Genomic DNA, 27713 nt, shown 5'->3' with positions numbered 1-27713 from the left:
AGCAAGTTCCGGATCATCTTTAAATTCACGGGAATCCGCAACTGAATGTTCAGGAATGTTAGGAATAACATTTAAACTGTTTTCAAATTTTGAAATAAAACAAATGATGTCTAGATGATTTCAGTAGGGTACCAAAGGGGCTGCATAGAAAATTCACTGTGCAGTAATCCCACGTTTATCGCAGTGATTATATTCCAAAAAACGACCACGATAAACCAAAAAACGCAATAAACAGACGCCACCCCAAAAATGCTATTTTATGTATACAGTACTGTACTGTATTAACATTTTACTTCATTTTATAATTATTAATGATAGTTTTATTAATAAATTTTATTATTTTAACATAAAACTACATAAAAACAATTCCCTCTTTTTGGTTTATGGTTCTCTCCGTGAGAGACCGGGAAAATCAGTCAAACTAATTAGTTATGTGGCAAATGCAATTCCACAATAAACCGGGGCGCCAGATTTAAACATCTGTAAAGCGGGGGATTACTGTAAAATGTAATTTGTTACTGACTTTATGAAGCTTTTTTGTGTATCTAAAAAAAAATATATTTTACTGAAGTATTTCAATTTGAGGAAACTTTTACTGTAACTTCACTACATTTAAAAATCTAATATCTCACTTTTTACTCGAGTACATTTTGTGAAATGAGTCTGCTTTTATATATGAGGATAAAAACGTAACTGGTAAAACACACAGCAAGCCACCAATCAGGATCGAGTGCACAGTTCAGCATCAGTTCAACAGCAAGCATAACATTTAGAGAGGAATAAATGAAAAGACTCGAACTCGCCACAACACACGTGGGATTATTTACACGATTTATTTTGAAGTAGTTGAAAAGAAGGTTTTAAGCTCACGATAACTGTAACATTCGTCTTTTCAGTCTTTCAGTCAGCAGTCTTTTCACATAAACTGAGATGATTAAGCAAAGAGTCTTGATAATAGAAAAACGATCATAAGAACATTATAGTTATAATAAATCATAGTATTTTGGATATTTAAGTACATTTGAAGGCAAACACTTTTATACTTTTACTGTTTAAAGGGACACTTTTACTGGAGTCACATTTTAATGACACACAGTACACACAGTCAGTTCCATGAAGATATGCTTTACATGGGTTGGATTCAAAGATCTGACCTGAATGCACTTTTTCAAATCACACAATTGTAGTTTTCCTTCTTTGTGAACAAAAAAGAACAAAATGAACACAAAATGTGAAACACAAACCATTTAATTGAGTTATTATCAGTGAATCGTTTACACATCACCGCCTCAGTGTCTGCTGTGATTCTGTGATTTCTGCATGAATGAAAGAACTTATCGAAGGGTGATTGTTACTCACTTTCTCACATTCACACCACAGAAACTCTCTCTGTATGAATATATAGGTATAAAAAGTAACTAGGTTACTTCCAAGGTTAAATCCCCGTTTAAATGTGCTCGAAGTCCACTTCCTGTTAAACACCGGTTGCGGCTCTAAACGCAGGTGTAACACTCCATCGTGAACGTTGTCTCATGCTTCGGTCGCTAAATGGGGATGGAGACGATGGTGGGCAGCTCCCCTATAGGCGGAGGGTTGTACTTCTCGACTCGCATTAGCCGTCGCAGGATGTCGTCTCGGTCTCTGGGCCAGCCGAAGATGTGTGTGTTCTGAAGCCACGCAGGAACATGGCACTGAGGACGAGACGGTTAAATCGGATTAACATCGCTGACACGCCTTGTGCTCATCCCTGACAGGACAAACAAACGTTGTCAGATTTCTCTTAATGAAGGTTAATCCTGACGCTGAAAAATTAAATCCCCTTCATCACCCGTTTGCAGGAGGAACTCAAGAATCTGTAAGGATGCTGTTTAAAAGTTTGGCATGTTCTAAAAAGAGTCATGTAAAAAATAAGCAGTGAAAAAGAAACAAGAGCCTTGGAGGGAGTTACGGTTTACTTTCGAGAGTCCGATGCTGAGGAAGGTGCAAAGTTTTTTTTTTTTTTTAAAGGTGAGAGAAGAACAGCAGTTAATTTTGAAGAACATGATTTCCAGGAGTTCAGTTTAAATATGTATATGATCCCCATTGATGGACTGCTGAAATATAAGGACTTAATCTTGATACAGTATGAGTATGAAAATGTAAAACCCGGTGTGACTCGCAACTCGACTCAGATTTCAATGGTTTTAGCTACAAACTCGACTCAGATTTAAATTATTGTGACACAACTTAACGACTCACAACGCAGACTTCAATGACTCACTCCAAGACTCAGATTTAATAGCTTCTGACTCACAACTTGACTCAGATTTCAAAGCTTCCAACTTGCAACTCAATTAGGATTTTAGAGTTCCTGACTTGCAGCTTGACTCAAATATCAATGCTTCTGACTTGCAACTCGACCTAAGATCTTAAATCTTCTAACTCAAACCAAGACTCAAATTCCAAAGCTTCAGACTCACTTGAGATTACAGAGTTCCTGACTCGCAACTCAACTCAAATATCAATGCTTCTAAATAGCAAATTGATTCAGATTACAAAGCATCTGACTCGTAACTCGACTCCCTGCTTGACTCCCTGCTTGCAGATTGTAACTAACGACTTATGACTCATGACTCTAACGTCAACAGTTCCGACTCACAAATCAACTCAGAGCTCTGATTCAGATTTCAAAACGTTTGACTTGCAACTTGACTCAGACTTTAACAGTTCTGACTCACAAACTCAGATCAGATGTGACAAGCATAATTTGACTCAGATTTTGACTCCCTGCTCATCTTGGATTCCGATGATTGTGTCTCATACCTTAACTCAGACTTGAGCATTTCTGACTCAGAACTAAGATTTAAAAGTTTCTGACTTGCATCTGTTTAAAGCTTATGACTTGAAATGTAACTCAGACTGGAATGCCTGGGGGACGCCGGGGGCACATGCTTAATATAAAAAAAAAACACTTATTTCTGTGATTAGAGCTGTAATTAAATCACTTTGATTGTTAGAGCTGCCATGTTGAATTTAACCGCATTGCATTTTATTTTCATCACCAATGTGAAAATAAATAATTTTGATTTATGGCAATGTACGATTTCTTATGTGCGTCGCCCCCTAGTGACTGTGATGAAAAAATAGAAATAAATGAATAAACAAATGACTCTCACTCTCTTGGCACCAGGAAACAGCACGGGGATGAATCTGAAATTCCTGCACCCGTTCTGAATAAATTCATTCTGTAACTGTAAGAGAAAAAACAGCAGCACAGTGAAGAAAAATGAGTGAAGTGGATAAAAATTAACACACATTATTAAGCATCATTTTGGAAAAATAAAAAGCCACCTGTTTGTGGATGTAGACAGTGTTGAGTGTTTCATCGTTCTCTATGCACAGTGAAGCGTTAGTTACGATTTCAAAGTACTTTGGGCTGATGATGATGATGATCAGATAGTCTTTCTGAAAAAAAGACAGATTAAATATATTTGATGATGCATTAAAAAGAAAACAGAAAACTAGAGCCAGACTATGAGATGTGAAGAGGTGAAGTAGAGTTAAAGTGTTCCTCTTTCTGACTCACTTGACTCCGATTTCGAAGCTTGTGACTTGCAACATGATTCAAATTTCAAAACATAAGGTAGGCAACTTGGCTCAGACTTAAAAGCTTCTGACTTACACCTCAACTTTGACTTCAAAGTGTATGACTTGGAAATCAACTCTATTGTAATGATTCTGATGCATAACTCAACTTGACTCAAAATTCAAATCTTTTGACTCACAACTGGACTAGAAATACAATGCTTCTGTCTCACAACTTGACTCAGACTTTAAAGGATATGACTCACAATTATACTTAGATTTTGAAGTTCTTGGACTCATCTTGGACTTCAAAATTTAAGTGAGGCAACTCGTATCAAAATTCAAATCTTTAGTCGAGAGATTTTATTGCTTCTCACTCTCAATTTGTCTCAGATTTCAATGATTCTGACTCACAATTTGACAGAGATTTCAATGCTTCTGACTCACAACTCAACTTAGATTTTAATGCTTTTGACTTACAAGTTGACACATGTTTCAAAGCTGATGACTTGTAACCTGTCTCAAAATTCAAATCATTTGACTCATCATTTTAACTTGACTAGAAATTCAATGCAACTGACTCATGTTACAAGCCGCAGTATTTTGCGGGTTGTATTGTATTTGTATGCTGTGTGCAGTTGTTTGCAGGTGCCATCCCGAGACTCCAGTCCAGGTCTTCCCTGCATTCCAGTGAACTAAAGCCACACCCTCTTTCTGATGACATCAGCAGGAGGCAACCTATAAAGTCCAGGGGAAGCTGGGATTCAGGAGCTCGTTCAGCTGACGCTCACTTCACCTCGTTATTTTGTCCGAAGATTTTGGGATTTCCTGTACTGACCTATGACTGTTCTGACTCTGAGTTTGCCTTGTCCCGTTTTGACTGTGTTTACCTCACTGTATTACACCTGTAAATATATGTACATATTTGTTGTTTTGTTCACCGGTAGTAGGGGTGTGGCTGCCATTTCTGTTGGGTGTGAGTTTACCTGTTTTTGGTGAGGGAGTTGGGGAAGTATTTTGTATTTCTTTTTGGGTTTTGTGTGTAGGTAAGTAATGTTTGTTAAAAGAGTGTTTTTTGTTTATTATTTTGGCCTTGGTCTATCCTGAAGTCTATCCCGGTGTTGTACTGTACATACTACAATATACTTTTCGTTTTACGACACCCCGGTGTTTGCGTTTCCATTTCTAATCCCAGTTTTACCAAGTACACTTCCATCCATTATTTATACCACCCCGTGCCTTTAATCACGCTGTGCGCCCTAACCCTAGACTGGGACGTAACACTCACAAAAAGATTTAGGTTTTAAACCTTCAGAATTTAAATTTGACTTAAATTTAAGCACTTGTAACTCATACCTTGCTTTCAAACCTGATGACTTGGAACATGACTCAACTCAACTCAAATCAACAACTCACAAAAATTCACAATTTAGATTTCAAAGTTTATTACTCTGCCTTCAATGCATGTAACTCATAACTCAGGCTTAAAAACTTAAGTTAGGCAACTTGTCTCCCGATCATTTTAGAAAGATTTAACACAATTTGAGGCTTTAAAGAACACACAGCTCTACTTGAACTTTAAACCTTGTCATTTGGAATTACACGCTGATTCGAAAAGGGTAGCTTTATTTTTATTTTCTTGTGGAAATTTGTATTACAATAATGTCATGTGTCTACAGAAAAAGACACATTGCATTATATCACCACACAGCTCTTAGAATTCAGCACAGTGGACTCCAAGAATAAAAATACACTGAGTGTGTGTGTAGACCTCAAATCTGAGTACAAATCATCACGTGCACACAGACAACCCTGGACTGGAATAAGACATGACATGGATGTGGAATGCTAGCAAAAAAAGTTGCTACTAGCTGGATTTAGAGGCAGTGAAGTGTTGAAAGTGCAAATCAAATCCAGTGAAATGAAATAAATCAAAGCAAACTTACCTCAGTAATGTACCTCTCCATAAAGTCAATCTTACTTATGCTCCTGAACTGCTGCTCAAACATATCAATCTGCAAATCCAGAGCACACGACAGTGTTACTGCTCCGCATTCAAATGACTGTCTTTTTTTCTGCACTAATTAAGTCACAGATATAAAGTCAGTCCAAGGTGAACCTTTTTGGGCCATCATTAGCTTAATGCTGATGCAATCGTGAGGAAAAAAATGACCTCTATACAACACTAGCTTCTGGAATGATAAAGATGAATTATTTCTTAGTCTTCTGCTTCAGCTGTGGGAAATGTAAAGTTTTTCTCACTTACGTGGGTGTAGAAGCCGTTATGTCTCAGCAGTGCCACGAAATTGATGACCTCTTTGACGTGGTTTTCGTTGTCGGCTTCGTAAGTCACAAACACTTTCCCTGCAATGAGCAAAAAAAATAAAAAATCTTTACAAAGAAAAATCTTTATATATATATATATATATATATATATATATATATATATATATATATATATATATATATATATATATATATATACAGTAAATTGGGACACGTGAGGTTCTTCCTCAAACTGTTACAGCACACTGGGACTAACTATGGAATGGGAAGGTCGGAAAGAAGGCACATAGCACTCTTATAGTCAGGTGTCCACATTCCTTAACTTAGTCATTAAATACTATATAATACTGTCATTTTAATTACAGGACTTTCAATTTGGCGCACGTGTACCAAATTCAATCCTTTTTACGGAACATAGTAACATAAGCATAAAGGAAAGGACAAATAAATAGTAGGGAAAGGAGAAAAGGAACGAGAAGGACAAATAAAAAGGAAATGAGACAAGAGGAAAGAACAAATAAAATGGATCGGAAAAAAGGGGAACTACTGTAGAAGGAAAGGAACAGAAAGGAAAGGAAAGGGAAGGGAAGTAGAGGAAAGGAAAGGAAAGGAAAGGAAAGGAAAGGAAAGGAAGGAAAGGAAAGGAAAGGAAAGGAAAGGAAAGGAAAGGGAAGGAAAGGAAAGGAAGTAGAGGAAAGGAAAGGAAAGGAAAGGAAAGGAAAGGAAAGGAAAGGAAAGGAAAGGAAAGGGAAGGGAAGGAAGTAGAGGAAAGAAGAGGAAAGGGAAGGAAAGGAAAGGAAAGGAAAGGAAAGGAAAGGAGAGGAAAGGAAAGGAAAGGAAAGGAAAGGAAAGGAAAGGAAAGGAAAGGTAAAGAAAGACTGATGTCTCATTAATGTTTACCTGATTTCACGGCCTGTAATCATCTGTATAGTTTGTATCATCACTGTATAATTTTAACTGTAACTTAGGGTTTGAACTTGGCATGACATGTGTGAAGACAGAGATGAGGATCCAAAAGCTGGCTTTAATTAAAGAGAGTAGATGAACAGGAAGGGTTGATGACGGGAAAAACAGATATATCCAAGATAAGACAAAGGGGTAATCCGAAAAACAGGCAACGGTCGAGGCAGGTGGCAAACAACCACGGAACGAGGTAAACGGTCCGAGCTCAAAACACATAAAAGCAACAGCACAATGAACATGAAAACTAGATGAAACGATGGACAGGATTAGAAATTAGTTTATTAGAGGGACAGCGCATGTAGGACGTTTTGGGGGCAAGGTGAGGGATTGAAATGGTTTGGACATGTGCAGAGGAGGGACTTGGGGTATATCATTAGGAGAATGCTGAGGATGGAGCCACCAGGAAGGAGGAAAAGAGAAAGACCAAGGAGGAGGTTTATGGATGTGGTAAAGGAAGTCATGCAGGTAGTTGGGGTGAAAGGGGGTGGGGTGGCAGATGTAGAGGACAGGGGGGTATGAAGACAGATGATCCGCTGTGGGGACCCATAATGGGAGCAGCCAGAAGAAGAAGAAGAATAGTACATAAAAACTGTGCAACCGTTTATAGTCCTTTTGCTGGGAACTATGGGAATTCTGTAGTCCAATAGGACACAGTCTTGGTGTTCTTGACGCACTCTGGTGGAAAGTGCGAGGAACGACCGGGACCGGATATGTGACAGTTACTGATAATAATTGTAAATTCATAATATCCTAGATTATCTAATATATCTAAATACTTTCTCTATATACACTGTGTGTTATCTTATTACATGCAATCTATATATATTTTATATATTGATCATTTCTAAATCATATATTTGTCTACATTTAATGTGCCTTTACACAATTGCTACTATTTGCACTTCTGGTAGAAGCTAAACTGCATTTTAATGCTGTGTTCCTGTAATATACAATGATAATTAAGCTGCATGTATGTATGTATGCATGTATGTATGTATGCATGTATGTATGTATATGTATGTATGTATGTATGTATGTATGTATGTATGTATGTAAGAAAGTTTTTTTGCTATTAATATTTCAGCCAATAGATTCGCGTAGGAATACCGCAAAACTCCTAAAGTTACCGGAACTACTTTTAATTATTGCTCTGGTAAAAAAACATAATTTTGTTTTTCTTAATTCTCTTAAATGTACTGAATTCAATTCTATTCAATTAAATATTATTTGTACAGCGCATTCAACACTAGACACTGTTCCAAAGCAGATATTTAGAAATAAATACATTACGAATATAAAATTGGTGAAGAAAAAACTCCCTGAGACTTCAATATAAAGGAACCTGGAGAGGAACCAGACTCAAAAGGAAACCCATCATCCTCTGGGTTACGGGGAAAATCTAGTCATTATCGCTCCATCCGGATATTATCAGATGTTCACTGATGGACAGATGAGTGTAAAACTTCATTGTAATTGTATCTCTTCAGCCATTGGAGCAGACTGTCCATATTAACTACAGTCCAGAGTCATCCATTCTCTCTGTCTTTAATATCTGAGATCTTCGATAAGTGAATTTGCAGTGAACAGGTTTCCTGTTTTTTCTGAGTGCAAGGAAATGTGATGAATTTCTTATCTGCGGTTATGCCACACACACACACACACACACACACACACACACACACTCACTGGGAGTTCAGATCAGATTAGAAAGTGCTGGAGAATTGTGTATGCGCTGCTCTTGTCGATTTGTTGGTGAGAAGTGTAGAGGAACTCACTCTGCTCTAATGAGAGGGTCGCGGTGCTGGAAACGCTCTTCGGCTGAGGGTGGAAGGATTCGTGCCTGTGTTTTCAGAGAAAACAGTACAAAATCATTAAACATGTAAGAGGAATAATTACACTCATACAGTCAGTCACAATTTATTTATAAAGCACGTTTAAAAAAAACAAAAAATCAGGGATCCCTAAACGTTTTACTGTGAGGGTCACATCATCACATGGGATGGAGTGACTACCAGTATTATTGCGAAGATTTTATTATGAAATTAAATGAATTTATTACACCTATTAATGCTAGATTAGTTTTTTTTCTGCACCATACAGACAAATGAGCATCACTTTTAAAACTTTTTTCCTTACATTTATTCATTGCAAAACATCTACTTACTATATATATATATATATATGGTTGGTAGGTGAATCTAAGAAATAATTAGGTTATGTTAATAACTAGAGGTCGATCGATTTTACTGATACTATAATTTTGGTTATATCCCACTTTTACTGGATAAAAACAAACAAACGTGACACTCCATGTCAAATAATACTGAACTTTATTACAAAAATGAATATTTAATTATAAAAAAAACAAAAACAGTACTGAATCAGGAAAATGCCCTAAAGCAAATAAATATAATATATATATTATATATATATATATATATATATATATATATGTATATATATATAATATATATTCATATTATTAATGTTATAAATTAATATGCTAATATTAATAAATTAAAATGATAATATAATATGCGCACTCCATGCAGCATGCAGAAACAAAAAAAAACAAACAGCACGAGGCGTCACTCATATCTGCCTCTAGAGGCCACTCTCGTAATAACAGCAGACCGGAACCCGGAAAAACTATAGTGATATTTTTCTTTTTTTTTTTTTGATAGCCTATAGTTCCAGTTATAAACTACTGGTGCCTTGATCTCTAATAATAACTATGGGACATTTTAGTTTGAAAGCCAACCTTTATAATCAAATACAGATATGATATGATTAAAACATATGTTTTCAGATCAGTTTGCAAAATGTGTCTCTGGCTTTTTTCAGATGGCCGTTCCAAAAGTGGAAAAAAACTGAAAATCGAACAAATATAACTTTATACTAAACAATAAGCCAAAGAAAATAAATACGTTTTAAAACGTGACTTGAAATTACCAAAATTTGGTGAGAACTTGTGGTGGAGCACAACCGGTACCAGAAACTCTAGCAACTGAGAACATTCCATTTTTCTTAGTTTCTGATTATATCCTGGGGACAGGTGGTAGCTCAGTGGTTGATCAGAAGGTCATGAGTTCAAATCTCACCCCTTAACTCTTCTGGATATGGCAAATGGCATAAATGTGAATGGGACAGTTAACTGTAAGCTATTTAAGGACTTAATCACTCTGGGAAAATGTTGGATGAAAATATAAGCAGGTTCCAGTCCCTGTGTAGGCTTTTACACACAAATAGAGTACTTTCAATTTGGTACTATAAGAGACTGGGAGCCGATGGAGATAAGCAAGTACTAGAGTTATAGACTCGAATTTCTCCAGTTCCACTGAAGAACCCAGCAGCAGCCTTTTAAACAAGTTAAAGCCGAGACACATCAGGACTCAGAAGCCCACAGATAGAGGCATTACAATAATGCGATCATCTCGAAACAAGGGATGAATTCACCCATAAGAAAATATTACCTGGGATTGAGCTCGGGGTCGGATGGCTTGCTGTTCCGAGACCCTGAGGAGAAAAAAACAGGGACAGAGCGAGCGACCGGATCAGAAACTGGATGTATGATGACATGATAATAAAACACATACACAAAATGAAAATTAATGTACTGTAATTTCCGGTCTATAAGCCTACACTGAAACTAATAAACTTTACACAGGCTTTAATGAAAGACAGTGTCTGTTACACGGTGTAACGGGTGAAATATGTTGTGGCTCCTTTAAGAGCAGAGCGGCATTTTGGGAATAGCCTGCCACCGCATTTTTCCGGTATTACTGCGTGTGGAGACCGAGGATTATGTCCTTATTTTTTTGATGCTCATTTCTAAGTTTCTTTGACTAGCCCGTAACGCTCTTGCTAAGAAAAATAAAAAAGCACGAGTTTTGGAAACCTGCCTGTGCTTATATGATTTCTGTTGTAACTGGAGTTAGTGAGCTCTCCCTTCACCCAGACTCACGCGTTACAACGGCTTGTATCTAAACAGTATCCGACTAAGAAAGTCATTGTTCACTGTCTTCCTCCTTCCTTTCACAACTATTTCTCTCTGAAGTTTATCTTTTGGCATTATCATGTGTTTAAAAATCACCATCGGTGAATCTTTTCTCCCGATGCTGTGCAGCTCAGAACACAGGTGAGGTGTGTTTTTTTCGTTTCCGTTCGGAAATTTCATTGGTTTAATGTTATGGGGTTCAGTTTTTTGGCTTGAAGTTTGTGAAACCGTGAAAAATAAGCCGCTTCGTTGTTTAAGCCAAGTTCAAAACATGGGAAAAAAGTAGCGGCTTATAGTCCGAAAAATACGGTAACATTCTTCACATTTACAAATACATTCACACTCAAATCAGTGGAAAGTCTTCTTTCCTTTATCATACGCTCACTGTCCAATTCATAAGGAACGCCTGCTCGTTTACGCACTTACCCAGTCAGCCAATCACATGGCAGCATCATATTTGGCAGTGTGAAGTTTTAGTGATGGCTGCATTTTGTGTAATTAAATGGATAGAAAAAGTAAAACAGTAATTATTGTGTTACGAGAAAACAATCTTTTTCACAATTTTTCCATCGATTTCTGCTTTTAATATGAAATCACAAGAAAAGAACAACGGCATCGTAATTCGCGTTTTGTTTGTCAATCGCGAATCGAAATACGAAATAATTCAACATACTTGGACCCTGGTTTAAATTATTGCTCCTTACTGCTCTTTAGATGTGAACAAACAAACTAACAAACAATCAATCGTAAACATATACAGTGGAACCCGGTTATGTCGATGTCCTAGGGGGTCGCCAAAAAGCATCGAGGTAACCGATGATCGAGATAAACGAAAATCAAAATGGCGGCAATATATTAACGTGCTTGAAATTTCTTTATGAACATGATGTGTGTTAATAAATGAGAATGTGCATGCACATGTTTTTGAAGGGTTTTTTTACACAACAGCGTTGCCGCGATTTGTTTGATGAAGTCATGCTATAAAAACACATACAGTACATGTTTATCTGTCATGAATCCACCTGCCACGCCCCCTTCAGCCCCCTTCAGCGTGTCAGGTGCTTTCTCGGCCGCTTTCTCTGAAGCTCCGCTTCAATCGCGCACATATGGTGCTCGTTTATCATCATCACCAGCTCCTATTAAACTTCCACACTCTCACTGTCCGTTATTGTTGGTATATGTTGGTTCACGGCGGTCGTTGTCATCGCTCATGCGTATCCCGGTACGTGCCTTCCCACCGGCACTCTCTCAACGGCTGCTCTTTTCTTCCCAAAGCGCATCGCGCATCGCCGATCCTGCCGTTGTTCATTCTATGCTTTTGCTCATCCCACGTTCCGCGCTGGGCTCATACTAACACTACTAACACTAGCACTAACTAACAGCAGAGATTCACCAGTATACAATACAACACCTGTAGCATCTGTAAGGCTTGATTTTTCCGCCACTTTCGCAAGTACTTCTGCGGCTGCACAGTGCCGATCGAGATAACCGACGTTAAATGGCAAATTTTTCCCCCCTTGTGCTCGAGATATCAGGGTTCGGCGACATAAAAAATCGACATAACCAATAAAAAATGCTTGTTATTATTATTATTTTATTTTATTTTTTTATTATCTTTTTATTATTATTAAATATATATTTATCAATTAAAATATATATAATATATATTTCATATGTATTAGATAAAATTATAATAATAATATAAAGTCATTGATTTAGTGAAAATCTCACACTTTTTCTTTAGAAATGACATAAAAATACATGGGAGTTACAGTTACCTACAAGCTGACAGACACTTCATGGACAAAAGTATTGGGACACCTGACATTTCCAGCCATACGTGTTTTTTTCCTAATCCTTTAAAGGCACACAATTGTATAGGACGTCTTTGGATACATTCGGTAGCATGACATTTTCCCTTCACTTGAACTAGGAGACCCAAACATGTTCCAGCATGACAATGCCCCTGTGCACAAGCCAGCTTCATGAAGATCTGCTTTAGGTTAGAGATCTTATGAACGTGAACTTCTACTGCACCCCAGGCCTCCTCACCTTACCTACACCAGTTCCTGGCGATGTGAAAACAAGTGCTGCAATTCAATGAAACTGATATAGAATAAAAAAAACTCTGTTTTTTTTACTAGTGAGCTTACTGTATCAAAAACATGTGGAGGTGGATTGAGGACAAGATGAGTCAAAGCTAAACTATGCCTTAAAGCCTACAGAAAAATACAGCCTTCTGGAGCATTCAGACAGAAAATAACAAGTTTGATTTGCCTTATACAAAATTTCTGAACCTCATTACGAAGAAATGTGAAATAAACAAATATGGACATATAAATATTGTTCTGTTTTTTTTTTTTTTTTAGTTTACAGCGGGTTAAATCTACTGAGCAGGTTTTTCCTCCCAAGTGCATGCAGTTACACGTCTGCAAAAAAGAAACAATGGTGAAATGTTTTCATGTTCACAATCCAATGTTTGGCTCAGCATTTTAGAAATGTAACACTCTCTCTCTCTCTCTCTCTCTCTCTCTCTCTCTCTCTCTCTTTTTCTCTCTCATATATATATATATATATATATATATATATATATATATATATATATATATATATATATATATATATATATATACAGTGAGGAAAATAAGTATTTGAACACCCTGTTATTTCGCAAGTTCTCCCACTTAGAAATCATGGAGGGGTCTGAAATTGTCATCGTAGGTGCATGTCCACTGTGAGAGACATAATCTAAAAAAAAAATCCAGAAATCACAATGTATGATTTTTTAACTATTTATTTGTATAAAACAGCTGCAAATAAGTATTTGAACACCTGAGAAAGTCAATGTTAATATTTGGTACAGAGGTCAAACGCTTCCTGTAGTTTTTCACCAGGTTTGCACACACTGCAGGAGGGATTTTGGCCCACTCCTCCACACAGATCTTCTCTAGATCAGTCAGGTCTCTGGCCTTTCGCTGAGAAACACGGAGTTTGAGCTCCCTCCAAACATTCTCTATTGGGTTTAGGTCTGGAGACTGGCTAGGCCACGCCAGAACCTTGATATGCTTCTTACAGAGCCACTCCTTGGTTATCCTGGCTGTGTGCTTCGGGTCATTGTCATGTTGGAAGACCCAGCCTCGACCCATCTTCAATGCTCTCGCAATACATGGCCCCGGTCATCCTCTACTTAATACAGTGCAGTCGCCCTGTCCCATGTGCAGAAAAACAGCCACAAAGCATGATGCTACCACCCCCATGCTTTACAGTAGGGATGGTGTTCTTGGGATGGTACTCATCATTCTTCTTCCTTCAAACACGTTTAGTGGAATTATGACCCAAAAGTTCTATTTTGGTCTTATCTGACCACATGACTTTTTCCCATGACTCCTCTGGATCATCCAAATGGTCATTGGCAAACTTAAGACGTGACTGGACATGTGCTGGTTGAAGCAGGGGAACCTTCCGTACCATGCATGATTTCAAACCATGACGTCTTAGTGTATTACAACAGTAACCTTGGAAACGGTGGTCCCAGCTCTTTTCAGGTCATTGACCAGCTCCTCTCGTGTAGTTCTGGTCTGATTTCTCACCTTCCTTAGGATCATTGATTTCCCCGTAGTCCTTTCCAGCCTTGTGGAGGTGTACAATTTTGTCTCTAGTGTCTTTGGACAGCTCTTTGGTCTTGGCCATGTTAGTAGTTGGTTTCTTACTGATTGTATGGGGTGGACAGGTGTCTTTATGCAGCTAACGACCTCAAACAGGTGCATCTAATTTAGGATAATAAATGTAGTGGAGGTGGACATTTTAAAGGCAGACTAACAGGTCTTTGAGGGTCAGAATTCTAGCTGATAGACAGGTGTTCAAATACTTATTTGCAGCTGTATCATACAAATAAACTTTCTTTCGGCTTCTCCCATTAGGGGTCGCCACAGAGGATCCTCCGCACGTTTGATTTGGCACATGTTTTACGCTGGATGCCCTTCCTAACGCAACCCTCCCCAATTTATCCGGGCTTGGGACCAGCACTGAGAGTGGCTGGGGATGGTTCCCTGACCGGGAATCGAACCCGGGTCGCAGCGGTGAGAGCGCTGCATCTTAACCACTAGACCACCAGGGGAGCTGTATCATACAATTATTGTGATTTCTGGATTTTTTTTTTTTTAGATTATGTCTCTCACAGTGGACATGCACCCATGATGACAATTTCAGACCCCTCGATGATTTCTAATTGGGAGAACTTGAAAATAGCAGGGTGTTCAAATACTTATTTTCCTCACTGTATGTATATATATATATATATATATAGAGAGAGAGAGAGAGAGAGACAGACAGACAGACAGACAGACAGACAGACAGACAGACAGACAGACAGACAGACAGACAGATAGATAGATAGATAGATAGATAGATAGATAGATAGATAGATAGATATGTTGTGTGTTCATCAGGAGACCAAGTGGAAAGGGAGTGAGACCAGGAACATTGGAGGTGTTTAAACTGTTCTATCATGGTGTGGATGGAAAGAGAAATAGTGTAGGGGTGATTCTGAAGGAAGAGTACAGTAAGAGTGTAGTGGAGGTGAAGAGAGTTTCGGATAGAGTGATTAAGTGAGCATAGGGTGACGTATAAGAGTGGAGACTGTAAGGTGTTGGCAGGGGACAGTGTAACTAGACAGCATCGGATGGTGGTCAGTAAGATGATTTTGGAGGTGAAGAAGAAGAGGAGGAGAGTGAGGCCTGAAAGAAGAATAAGATGATGGAAACTGAAGGAGAAAGAGTGAGATATAGGTAAGAGGTCAGACAGGGGCTCGGTGGTGGTGAAGAGGTGCTGTATGATTGGGCAACTACTGCCGAAGGAAGACAAGGAGACATGGTGGTGGAATGAGGAAGTGCAGGAGAGCATAAGGAGAAAAGGCTGGAGAAACAGAATTGGGATTGACAGAGTGATGAGAAAAGTAGGCAAGAGATGCAGCAGGTAAAGAGGGATGTGGCGAAAGCCAAGGAAAAGGCATATGAGGAGCTGTAGGAGAAGTTGGACACTAAGGAAGGAGAAATTGATTTATACCGATTGGCCAGGCAGAGGGACCGAGCTGGGAAAGATGTGCTGCAAGTTAGAGCAATAAAGGATGGAGATGGAAATGTGTAAGGAGAGTGTGTTGAAAAGATGGAGGAGTATTTTGAGCAGCTGATGAATGAGATAAATGAGAGAGAGAGAGAGAGAGAGAGAGAGAGAGAGAGAGAGAGAGAGAGAGAGAAGGTTAATGATGTAGAGATGGTAAAGCAGGAAGTGGATAGGATTAGTAAGGAGGAAGTGAGAGCAGTGATTAAAAGGATGAAGAGTGAAAAGTAGGTTGGACCATATGATATACCAGTCAGTCACACCATGAAGTTATGGGAAAGAGTAGTAGAAGCCAGGCTGATTGATGAGGTGACCATCTGTGAGCAACAGTATGGTTTTATGCCAAGGAAGAGCACCACAGACGCATTGTTTGCTTTAAGAATATTGATGAAGTATAGAGAAGGTCAAAAGGAGTTGCATTGTGTGTTTGTGGATTTAGAGAAAGTGTACAACAGGGTGGAGAGAGGAGTTGTGGTATTGTATGAGGAAGTCAGGTGTGTCAGAAAAGTATGTAAGGGTGGTGCAGGACATGTATGAGGACAGTGTGACAGCAGTGAAGTGTGCAGTAGAAACAACAGACTGGTTCAAGGTGAAGTTTGGACTGCATTAAGGATCGGCTCTAAACCCTTTTCTGTTTGCAGTGGTGATGGACAGGTTGATGGACGAGGTCAGACAGGAGTCTCCATGGACTATGATGTTTGCAGATGATATTGTGATTTGTGGTGAGAGTAGGGAGCAGGTTGAGAAGAGCCTGGAGAGGTGGAGGTACATGCTGGAGAGAAGGGGAATGAAAGTCAGTAGGAGTAGGACAGAGTACGTGTGAGTGAATGAGAGGGAGGGCAGTGGAGGGGTGCGGTTGCAGGGAGAAGAGGTGGAGAAGGTGGAGGAGTTCAGGTACCTGGAGTCAACAGTGCAGAGTAATGGAGAGTGTGTTAGAGAAGTGAAGAAAAGAGTGCAGGCAGGGTGGAGTGGGTGGAGAAGAGTGATAGCAGGAGTGATTTGTGATAGAAGAGTATCTGTGAGAGTGAAAGGGAAAGTTTATAGGACTTTGGTGAGACCTGAGATGTTGTATGGTTTAGAGACGGTGGCATTGAGTAAAAGACAGGAGGTGGAGCTGGAGGTAGCAGAGCTGAAGATGAGGTTTTCGTTGGGAGTGACGACGATGAACAGGATTAGAAATGAGTTTATTAGGACAAGGTGAGGGAGGTGTGATTGAGATGGTTTGGACATGTGCAGAGGAGGGACATGGGGTATATCAGTTGGAGAATGCTGAGGATGGAGCCACCAGAAGGAGAAAAGAGGAAGGCCAAGGAGGAGGTTTATGGATGTGGTGAGGGAAGACATGCAGGTAGTTGGGTTGAAAGAGACAGGTGTAGAGGACAGGGGGGTATGGAGACGGATGATCCGCTGTGGCGACAATACAATAGAAATAAAAATTGGATATATTTTCTGAAAATAACTCAACATTCAGCCATTATTGTCAAAAGATCTGGCAACAAAAGTGAGTACACCCAAAGTAATAACAGCTGTAACTGGCAGAACGGCAGATTTCCAACAACGACCCCAAACACACCACCAAGATGAGAACTGCCTTGCTGCGGAAGCTGAGGGTGAAGATGTTGGAATAGCCATGTATGTCTCCAGACCTGAACCCTATTGAGCACCTGTGTGGATCCTCAAATGGAAGGTGGAGAAGCATCATGTGTCCAACATTCAGAAGCTCTGTGATGTCATTATGAAGGAGTGGAAGAGGATCCCAGCAACAATCTGTGCAGCTCTAATGAATTCCATACCCAGGAGGATTAAAGCAGTGCTACATAACAATGGTGTTCACACTAATTATTCCCACTTTGGACACAGTTTCATGTTCACTTGAATCGTGATCAATCTCAACTTAATCACACATTTTTATCTGTTCTAAATGTACCTTAATGATTAATACTTTTCAAGTTTTTATTACTCTAATTAACAGGCACATGGACAAATACTGATACTTTATGCAAATGTATGTTTATTAATAGTGAAACCGAACTCACCATAAAGCATGGAGACAAAAGATTCTTGAAAATGTTTTAAAGTAATTTTGGTGTTTTAAATGACGTAAATGATCAGGACACCAAACTAAACTTTTGCTATGTTTCCACACGGACAGTTTTAATTGCCGGATGTGTTGCATCATGGTGTATTATTTGAGACTTGGCGCATCAGTAAAACAAATGTTTAGTGATTAGAAATGATTTAATTAATATTTTTCAGTGGAGTTCATCTTTTTTTTTTGTATCTTATAGCGCTTTTATATCTTGTTGCGCTCAAGGTTTTGATTTGGCTTCTTATGTATTTATTTATATTTTTAACAAAAATGGTCAAACAGAAATGCACGCTGCATTAATCGCTTTCATTGATATATATACTGTTTAAAAATATTTAATATTTAAGAAAATATTTTTACAAATGTGATATATTTATATAGGTTATAATCTATTAGTATTTTGTTTACATTTATTATTTTAATCGTAATTAATCTTTATTATTAATTAATTTATTCATATAAGTTTTTCTGCAAAACAGACAACTCCAGTCAACCTTTCCTCATATTAAGAGAAACAGACAGACAGACAGACAGACAGACAGGCAGATAGATAGATAGATAGATAGATAGATAGATAGATAGATGGATAGATGGATAGATAGATAGATAGATAGATAGATAGATAGATAGATAGATAGATAGATAGATAGATAGATAGATAGATTAATTTTACATTTTTACCCTGCTAGCAAATAATTGTACAAAGGTAAAACCAGAAACGCATAAAATCCCCTTTTCTGAAAGCTCAATGTGAAACTTTGATGTGCACTTACAGGAAGATGAGTACGGCACATGGTAGCGTATATCAGTATGTGGTCTGGAATTCATCCAGAAGGCGTGTCCTGGAGCCGGCCCGCAGCACGGTGCCCCGTGTGAGGAGCAGGGGGGCAGGTAGTAGCTGTGTTGTCCTAATTCCATGGGGATGGAGTGCAGTGAGCGAGGCTGCTCCAAACTGGCAGGGTCAGAGCTCTGGCCGTCTGGCAGCGAGTGCGAGCAGCAGGCCTTGCTCTGATAAGAACAGTAATCCCCAGACACAAGGCAAGATGGATGGTTGTTGCTGAAGAATCCACCTGAAAACGAGCTGGAATGAACCCATTGGTCTTTATCTGGCTGTAGGGTGCTGAAGGAGCTCTGAGCTTGGCTGGGGAATGGCGTCTGGGCGTTGTAGCCCATCGGGAGACCCAGACGAGGTTGGTACGCTCTGTAGCCAGACTGCATGCTGCTGTTCATGCTACTGCAGAAGTCAGAGAAAGCAGGAGCCCTGCTGGGAGAAGACTGAGTCGTAGCAGGTAAAGGCTGAGGTTCAAGAGCGCTCACCTCGGAGACCTCGGAGTCCGAACGGATCAGAGAGTCTTCGTCGCTTTTGCTCATGGTTTCGTCGTTCTCCTCGGGGAAATTCAGTGAATGGAAGTAAGAGCTGAAAAAAACAAAAGCATAACCAGTTTACCATGGTAGAACAAAAAGATTTTTTTTACTATTTTGCTGTAATACACTGTACATAGACAAAAGGTTGTGGACAACTGAACATAAGACCTTATTTTTGGACATTCCATTTCACATTTAGTCCTCTTATAAAAACCTCCACTCTTCTAAGAAGATGTTTTACTAGATTTTGGAGTGTGCTTGTGGAGGTCTGTGCTCATTCAGACAGGTCACTCAAGATCTACCAGTCCAACCCATGTAAATCTGAGAGCACAGGCGTAACCCCATGGATACGATACGATTTACCCCATTACGACGCAATGCAATCTGATTTCCATTCGATTTCACACAAAGCAGTTCACTAGGGTACTGATAGTTTACTTCTTTGTTTCAGACAGGCAGCAAATCATCAGTTTAAGTGCCACTTAAAAGATTTAATAAAACCACCCGTTTTTTTCCTGTTGTGTCTGCAGGAAGTTACAGCTCTACTTCTGCCATGTTAATTCAGGTAGCAGCAGCGGTGCTGAGAGAACGCGCTCGAGAAACAGTTTAGCGAGGAGAAATCGATCTACGTAAAAATTCTGGTCACATTCTAAATTTTAAAAGTTTAGCGCATCTACTAATAATTATAAATAAATAAAAACACCACTACTTTTACTGTTCCTGCTTAAATCGGTTCAGAAATGAGAGCTTTTCTACTTTTTGCCCGGGTAGAAATGTAAAAGGACGTAGTAGTATTTTTTAATAGTATTTTTTTCTTTTCTCAAGTACAGGAAGTGTTAGATCCATGGAAAACAAAACCACATTGGGGTACATATCTTCAAATCAGAAGGTGTGAAAGGACTCGAACAGCAGTTGCGTCTGCGAAATGGACGACAGGTTTATATTAGCATGCTACAAGGTGGTATTAAAAAGTTTTCAGACTCTACGTTCACACACGATCACCTTCTAAACAGTCCCCATGCACAGCAATACAGCGCCTCCTGGAACGTGTCCTGGAAGTCTTCCTTTCGAAGCGTGTTAAGGACCTTGCGTGATTCGTGCTCAACAGCTGTGTCAAAATGGTGAGCTCGGAGCTTCATGAAGTCCGCAGGAGCCAAATCTGGCGAGTAGGGTGGGTGCGAAACACCTCCACCGACTCGTCGCCGCGTCACCGTATGTCAAATATACGTCACGTCAAACGTCCCTGTGGCACATTTGCTCGGTTTTTACGGTTGCTCTTTGTTCCCACTCGCTGTCCGTGATGAAATCGCAGGCGTGGTAAATCACGTGGGTCAGAATGCCACCAGTTGCACCATTAGTCACGAAACTTTTTTCATGCCACCTCAAAGTATGGATCGTGATCGTTTCAATAGAAACGTTTCGCTCGCATCGTTCTGTGTAACCCAAGCCTAATAATCATTCTAAATTCTTTTGTGTGTGCTGATGTGGTGAAGATTTTTGTGAGGAGAGACTCAAGTGTCAGCGCTGTGTAACACTCATGGTGCTTGGTACAGTTTGCCAGCGTGGGAAAGCACAGAGGAGATGATGCTTTGCGGTTTCAACGTAACATGACCAGTTGTGGGGCTGGAAAGGGAACGCATTAAACGTAATCCACTTTAGGGTGGCGATGTATTATATTACACCTGGCGTGTACCGTTTATCTTTATAGGCTATCGCATGCTATTCTTTCATTATCACCTTCCAGACCGAATGAAAAACAGAGACTGGTGATGAAATCTGTGACATCTGCTAGAGCGTAAGTGAGAACTGTTTCACGGGTGTTCAAGAAACGTCTTTCAGTGGTAGTGTGAAGGCAACATAGATTATATGCTAAAGAAATACCTCTGATTGATTGCCGTGGGTGAGAAAAGCAGATTGCGCAACATCATTTCGCCAGTGAATAAAAAACCGGCGCCATCTCAAGGCCTCAGGAGGTCCATGAACCTGCGAACACATGACCACATTGTGAATCCATACGTCCTGTTCACACTGCTATCCTACTGTTAGCATTAATAAAATATTTTGCTGGCTAATAGGGTCCTTTTTTTTCAAATTTGACTTCTGTAAGTAAACATCTCTGGAATATTCAATAATCTCCAACACGAATAAACAAGTTTGACAAAAGTATTGATTGTTCAAGCATATGTGGATCTATTCCAAACTGTTACCACAACGTTCAATTGCGCAGAATTGTATGATGTTGCATGAAATTTTCCCTCAATTGAGCTAGGAGACCAAAACCTGTTCCAGCATGGCAATACCCCTGTGCCACCATGAAGATCTCCTTTCCATGGGTTGGAGTGGAAGGTCTCCTGCTTTAAAGCTCCAGCCCTAGTGAAGACCTTTGACTTTACTAACTGAATGAATCTCCACAGAATCTAGTGTGGAATGAGATGTTTAAAAAGAGGCACATACTGGTCTTATGCTCAGGTGTCCACAAACGTTTGCTGAACGTTATATATATATTCCAAAAAGGAAAAATAAAAGTTCTCAGGCCACGGGTTCATGTCTCAGATGTCACGGTTGATCATTTATCATTTCAAGACAAGATAAAAATAAGATTTTATGCGGGTTTCAGTTCTGAGATAATGTTAGTAAACTATCAGCTGATGTTACAGTCACAGTTACTTTAAATTGAAAAACTTATATTTAAGACAAACATTAGATAGATAATAAACTGCATTTGGTGTGAAATATTCACGATTACAGAGTTTATTAGAGAATATGTGTACAGGACTGGAACTGGAACTGGAACTGTCTGTTACACCATACAAAGAAATTTTTACTCTGTGAGTCTCCAAGCAGCCTTTAAATTAGAGAAATCAAGAAAAGAAAAAAAGATTCAAGACATAAATGACAAATTTATGATAGTGTGAATGCAAGATTGCTCTTTCTATCTTTCTTTCTTTCTTTCTTTCTTTCTGGTTTTCTTTCTTTCATTTTTGATATTTCTTTTTTGTTTTTCTTTCTTTCTTTCTTTCTTTAATTTTTAAATTCTTTCTTTATTTCTCTATTCCTTTCTTGTGTTTTTATTTCTATCTATCTATCTATCTATCTATCTATCTATCTATCTATCTATCTATCTATCTATCTATCTATCTATCTATCTATCTATCTTCTTTCTTTCTTTCTTTCTTCCTTTCTTTCTTTCGTTCTTTCATTTTTATATTTCTTTTTATTTCTTTCTATCTTTCTTTCTCCCTTTCTTGTTTTTTCCTAGATATGTTCTTTCTTTCTTTCTTTCTTTCTTTCTTTCTTTCTTTCTTTCTTTCTTTCTTTCTTTCTTTCTTTCTTTCGCCTACATTAGAAAATCTCTGATTCTGAGATCTGACTGTAATGAACACAATGTAACGTGTAAACAGGAAACATGAATAAACATGTCTAGGGAATCAGTTTACAATCTCGTAAACCCCCCTGTGCCCCCCTGTACTGTACTCGTCAGCGGAATGTTATTAATCTGCAGTGCGAGTGGCTTCGGCTGACCTTTTCCTTGCAGATAGCAGAGCAGTGAAAGTCTTGAGTGAGAAGTGATGAGTAAACAGAGGCTGAGGGGGATTTCTCTCTCTGTTTGTAGCAGGCAATATCAGAAGGCTGACGGAAAGCACCTCGGTGGTGCAAAAAGTCAAATGTGACTAAAGCACCCGAATACAAGCAGAACACAAACACCGTAAACAAGGTCACGAGGGCCCTCGAGAGCCGAGACCTACCCCACACATTGCTGCTGCACAAGACCTTGGTGGGAACTACAGTCTGACTGAACAACATGGAAATCTACTTCGAAAAGTATCTGGAGATGTGCCAGTTCCTTTTCACTAGCTCGCTAGCCCTGCCCTGATCTGCTGCCAAAAACCTTCTTGTGACGTCGGACACTCCTTTAAATTTTTTATTTTTTTTAAATATGTACATTAATTTATAAACTTTGTTTATACGCCACTTCAAAACGATGTCATAGAACGAGCCTCTGTTAATATCAGTCCCTTGCAATCAATCACTGATGATCACTATTTCCAGTAAGCTGCTCTTAGCAGCCAATTTCTGATCACCATTTATCTTAACAACCAATCACTGATCACTACTGCTCCTAGCAACTAATTTATAATCACAATTTTTCTCAACAATTAATCAATGATCAGTTTTGGTCCTAGCAACCAATCAATGACCAATACTGATTCTAGCAGCCAATTACTGTTCACTACTGATGTTAGCAACCAATCACTAATCACTACTGCTTCTTGCCACCAATCATAGATCACTACTGCTCCTAGCAACCAATCAACTAAAAGTACTGCTCCTAGCAACCAATCCACTAAGAGTACTGCTGCTAAGAACCAATCAATGATCAGTTTTGCTCCTGGCAAACACTCAATGATCAATACAGCTCCTAACAGGAAACATTGTTCACAACTGACCATGTCATAAAACAAAAATCTCGATATCTGACATGTAATGTAATATTTGTGAATCATTTCAAACCCGTGGATTGTTTTTATTGCCATTATATTTTATCCATCTGCATATTGTTTACAATTACTTGTGGGTAAATATTACAGTTTTTATATAAAACGCTTTAAAATCTTACCAACTTATTGACATAAATCAAAATGACTATACTTTTATTACCTTAAATGTTGCCCAAAAAAATAATATTACTAAGCACAAACTCAATGGGTTGTTGTGTGAAGTGTAAATAAAAAAATAAAAAAAACACAATGATTTGCAAATCCCATTAACCCATTTGGAAAAAAATAATGAAATGAAAAATACAACAAAGAAGACCCAGGACTTTTAAGCAGCTTGAATCCTGTATGAGACATGAATGCGACAACATTGATCTCCCAAAACTCCAGCAACCTGTTTCCTCAGTGCCCAGACATATACAAAGTGTCATTAAAAGAAGAAGAGATGCTACACAGTGCAAAACCTGACCTTGTCCCAACTTTCTTCAGATGTGTTGCAGACACCAAATTCAAAATGACATCATTTTTTTCCTTAGTTATTTTCCTCAGTTTTGACATTTAATATGTTTGATTGTGAATTTGTGGGTTTATGATTTTTTGCATTTCTCATGCATTTTGTTTTAACAGTATTTACACCTTACACAGCAACTTTTTTGGAATTGGGGTTTTACCTTTAACACGTATTCTTCAATTTTGATTTTGATTATTCGTCCCACAGTGGGGAAATTTCTATGTTACAGCAGCAAGACAAAGAAATAAAAATAGATGCAAATATATATAAAAAAAGAAGAATATACAAAAAATAAAAAACAGAAATAAAAATAAATAATAATAACAATAATAATAATAATAATAATAACAACAAAGAAATAAAAATAAATGCAAATATCTAAAAAATAATATACATATACTACAATACCAGTATATATACAGTACAATGTAATAATACAAATAGAAAAAAAAACAAAAGTACGCTTTTTAAGTCATGTAAGAGTCATAAAAGAGTATATAAGAGTGTACCAGGTCAGCCACAAGAAAATTATACTGTTTATTACCTCCTGGATTTCCATCAAAATAATATAAAAGTATAATAACAAGCAAATGTCTAGATTTAAGAATGAATATTTTTTTCCAAATTGGAAAATCACTCGTATATCAGTATTAGACGTATATATCAGTTTAAATACTTTTTTACTCCTCGCCACTGTAGTGGTGATTCTGGAGAACACATTTTGTTAATGTGTTTTTTTTGCCCTGGAGAAGAAAAATGATCTAAAGACAAACGTTTGTTGGAACTGTACAGCTTAGTACCCTTTTCGTTCTGAGAATGGAGTGCCAATGTACTAGTGGTGAACTCTTCATATGAATATTTTAAAATATGCATATTTTGCCTGGAAAGGTGAAGTTAAAGTGTGTTTAAAATGCATTTAAGCGCTATAGTTATTCATTATTAATGGATATGAATGAGTTCTAATGGATAATATGTAATAATGAGAAATAATGTGTAATAATGGAGTTATCGTGGATAATAATGTGTAATACTGTATAATAATATGTCGAATTTTTATAATAATGTCTAAAACTTTTTTATTTAGGGATATTTAAATTTATAAGGACTATAAAACAAAAAATTTCATAATTTAAATATATGTATTTGTCCGTCTGGGGCGACTGGGGGCAACTGTGGCAAGGAAAAACTTCCTTAGAATAATGGATAATAATGAATAATTCATAATAACACATAGTAATGTGTAGCAGTGGATGAATAATGCGTAATAATGAGTAATAATGGCTAATATTCCATAATCACGATACTAATGTAATACAATACAAATATATATATATATATATATATAAATACAATACAATAAAGAATTATAACCTATATCTAACTTTAATTTATGAATTGTACCTTTAATGCGTATCTACACCTTTATGGTGATATTTAAGACAGTTATGAAGTCTAGGTGAATATTTAGAGGTAATAAAATATATCTGTTTGATGTCTTTAGTTTTTCCTGAGCATGTGTATTGAGGGAGTGTACAGTATAAAAGAGCTTCTATAATAAGCCTTGACATTGTGTTTGTGAGCTGCAGGGTGAAAGCAGGATGAACTGGTGCTTCCACATGAAAAGCTTTTTTTGTTTGTGACATTCAAAGAACACGAGACTGCTACCGTTTCCGCCCGCACGCGCTTTGCGCTCTTCAACCCCCTCTCCTTTTCTTCACTTCTTCTACACGGTCTCACACTTACTGAAATCCTGTGCAAACTTTCTGCCTCCTTCTTCTTCTTTTCGTTCATCACCCACTCCGCGTTCCGACCCCCCGAGGTTCGCACGCACCCCAACGCGCGCACTCGCGCTCACATGAGCGCGCAAATTAATTGTATATCTATTAATAAAAAACTGCGCTCTTACCTGCTGAGCTCATCAGCGCCACACACACACACACACACACACACACACACACACGGGGGGAAAAATTAGTTTTGCTGTCCAAAGTTGAATTTGAAGAATTAAAGCTCGGTCCACGTAACGTCATCTCTCTCTCTCTCTCTCTTTCTTTCTTTCTTTCTCACGCTCTAATTACGCACAACCTGCATTCCAATAAGTCCAGCCTCCTGAGACACGATTGGCAGGCGGATTGTCCAATCAGAGACTTGTTCGTTACAACACGAGTTGTCTAGTATTATGATGATGACAGTAATCATGTCAGAAAAATACACCCGTCATCAATTATTATTTAGCAAACACAAAGTGACAAGGATTTTTTTGGTGAAGAAATCTTGTGCATTTCATTAGAAACAGCTGGGTGCTTATTACCCATTATGACTCATTATTACTTATAACTGAGCATTATTACCTATAATTACTCCTGAACTCCTATTATTCCCCCTTTAACTGCCCATATTACTATTATTTATTAGTAGTAATTATTGCTTTTTATTAACTCATTACTTATTTCACATTATTACCCATCATTACCTTTTATTACACCTTTACTACACATTATTGCCTCATCATTACTCCTAAACTACTTATTACCATCACTAATTATAACTCATTATTACTCTTTAACTACCCATAACTACCATTACTTATTTCACATTATTACCCTTTTATTACTCATCATTACCTCTTATTACACCTTTACTGCTCATTATTTCTCATATTACACATTATTCCCCCTTATACTATTCATTATTGCCTTTACTCATCATTACTCCTAAACTACTTAATACCCATTATTAACAATTATCACCAATTATTACTCCTTAACTACTCATTATTATGCGTTATTACCCCTTTAACTACCCATAATTACCATTACTTATTAGTAATTATTACTCCTTAACTACTATTATCCATTATATTACTCATTACTCATTATTACTCCTAAACTACTTATTACTCATCAGTAATTATAACTCATTATTACTCTTTAACTACTCATTACTGCCCATTATTACCCTTTTAACTACCTATAACTACATATTAGTAGTAATAAGTTACTTCTTAACAACTCATTACTTATTTCACATTACCCTTTTCTTACTCATTACTCCTCAACTACTTATTACCCATTATTAACAATTCTTACTAATCTTTACTCCTTAACTACTCATTATTACGCCTTATTACCCCTTTAACTACCCATAATTAACATTACTTATTAGTAGTAATTATTATTTCTAAACTACTATTATCCATTATATTACTCGTCATTACCTCTTATTACACCTTTACTACACATTATTCCCCCTTTACTCATTATTACTCTTTAACTACTCATTATTACTCTTTAACTACTCATTACTACTCCTTATTACCCCTTT

At 37.9% G+C, this 27713-nt stretch overlaps 1 protein-coding gene across 1 annotated transcript; it reads right to left on the bottom strand.

The window, feature by feature from the left end:
- Positions 1-814: 814 nt before the first annotated feature.
- On the bottom strand, positions 815-26454 carry traf3ip2l (TRAF3 interacting protein 2-like). Its single transcript, XM_046851876.1, has 10 exons — positions 26296-26454; positions 21264-21365; positions 18791-19434; positions 10287-10329; positions 8589-8653; positions 5831-5928; positions 5511-5579; positions 3331-3444; positions 3156-3230; positions 815-1691 (listed from the first exon to the last, which is right to left on the bottom strand). The coding sequence occupies exons 2-10, from the start codon at positions 21308-21310 to the stop codon at positions 1545-1547; spliced, it is 1302 nt and encodes a 433-aa protein (XP_046707832.1). The 5' UTR covers positions 21311-21365; positions 26296-26454; the 3' UTR covers positions 815-1544.
- Positions 26455-27713: the final 1259 nt, after the last annotated feature.

The sequence above is a fragment of the Silurus meridionalis genome, chromosome 1, assembly GCF_014805685.1.
Source record: "Silurus meridionalis isolate SWU-2019-XX chromosome 1, ASM1480568v1, whole genome shotgun sequence".
NCBI lineage: Eukaryota > Metazoa > Chordata > Actinopteri > Siluriformes > Siluridae > Silurus > Silurus meridionalis.
Note: the sequence above shows the minus strand (reverse complement) of the source record. Positions and strands in the feature narration are given on the sequence as shown.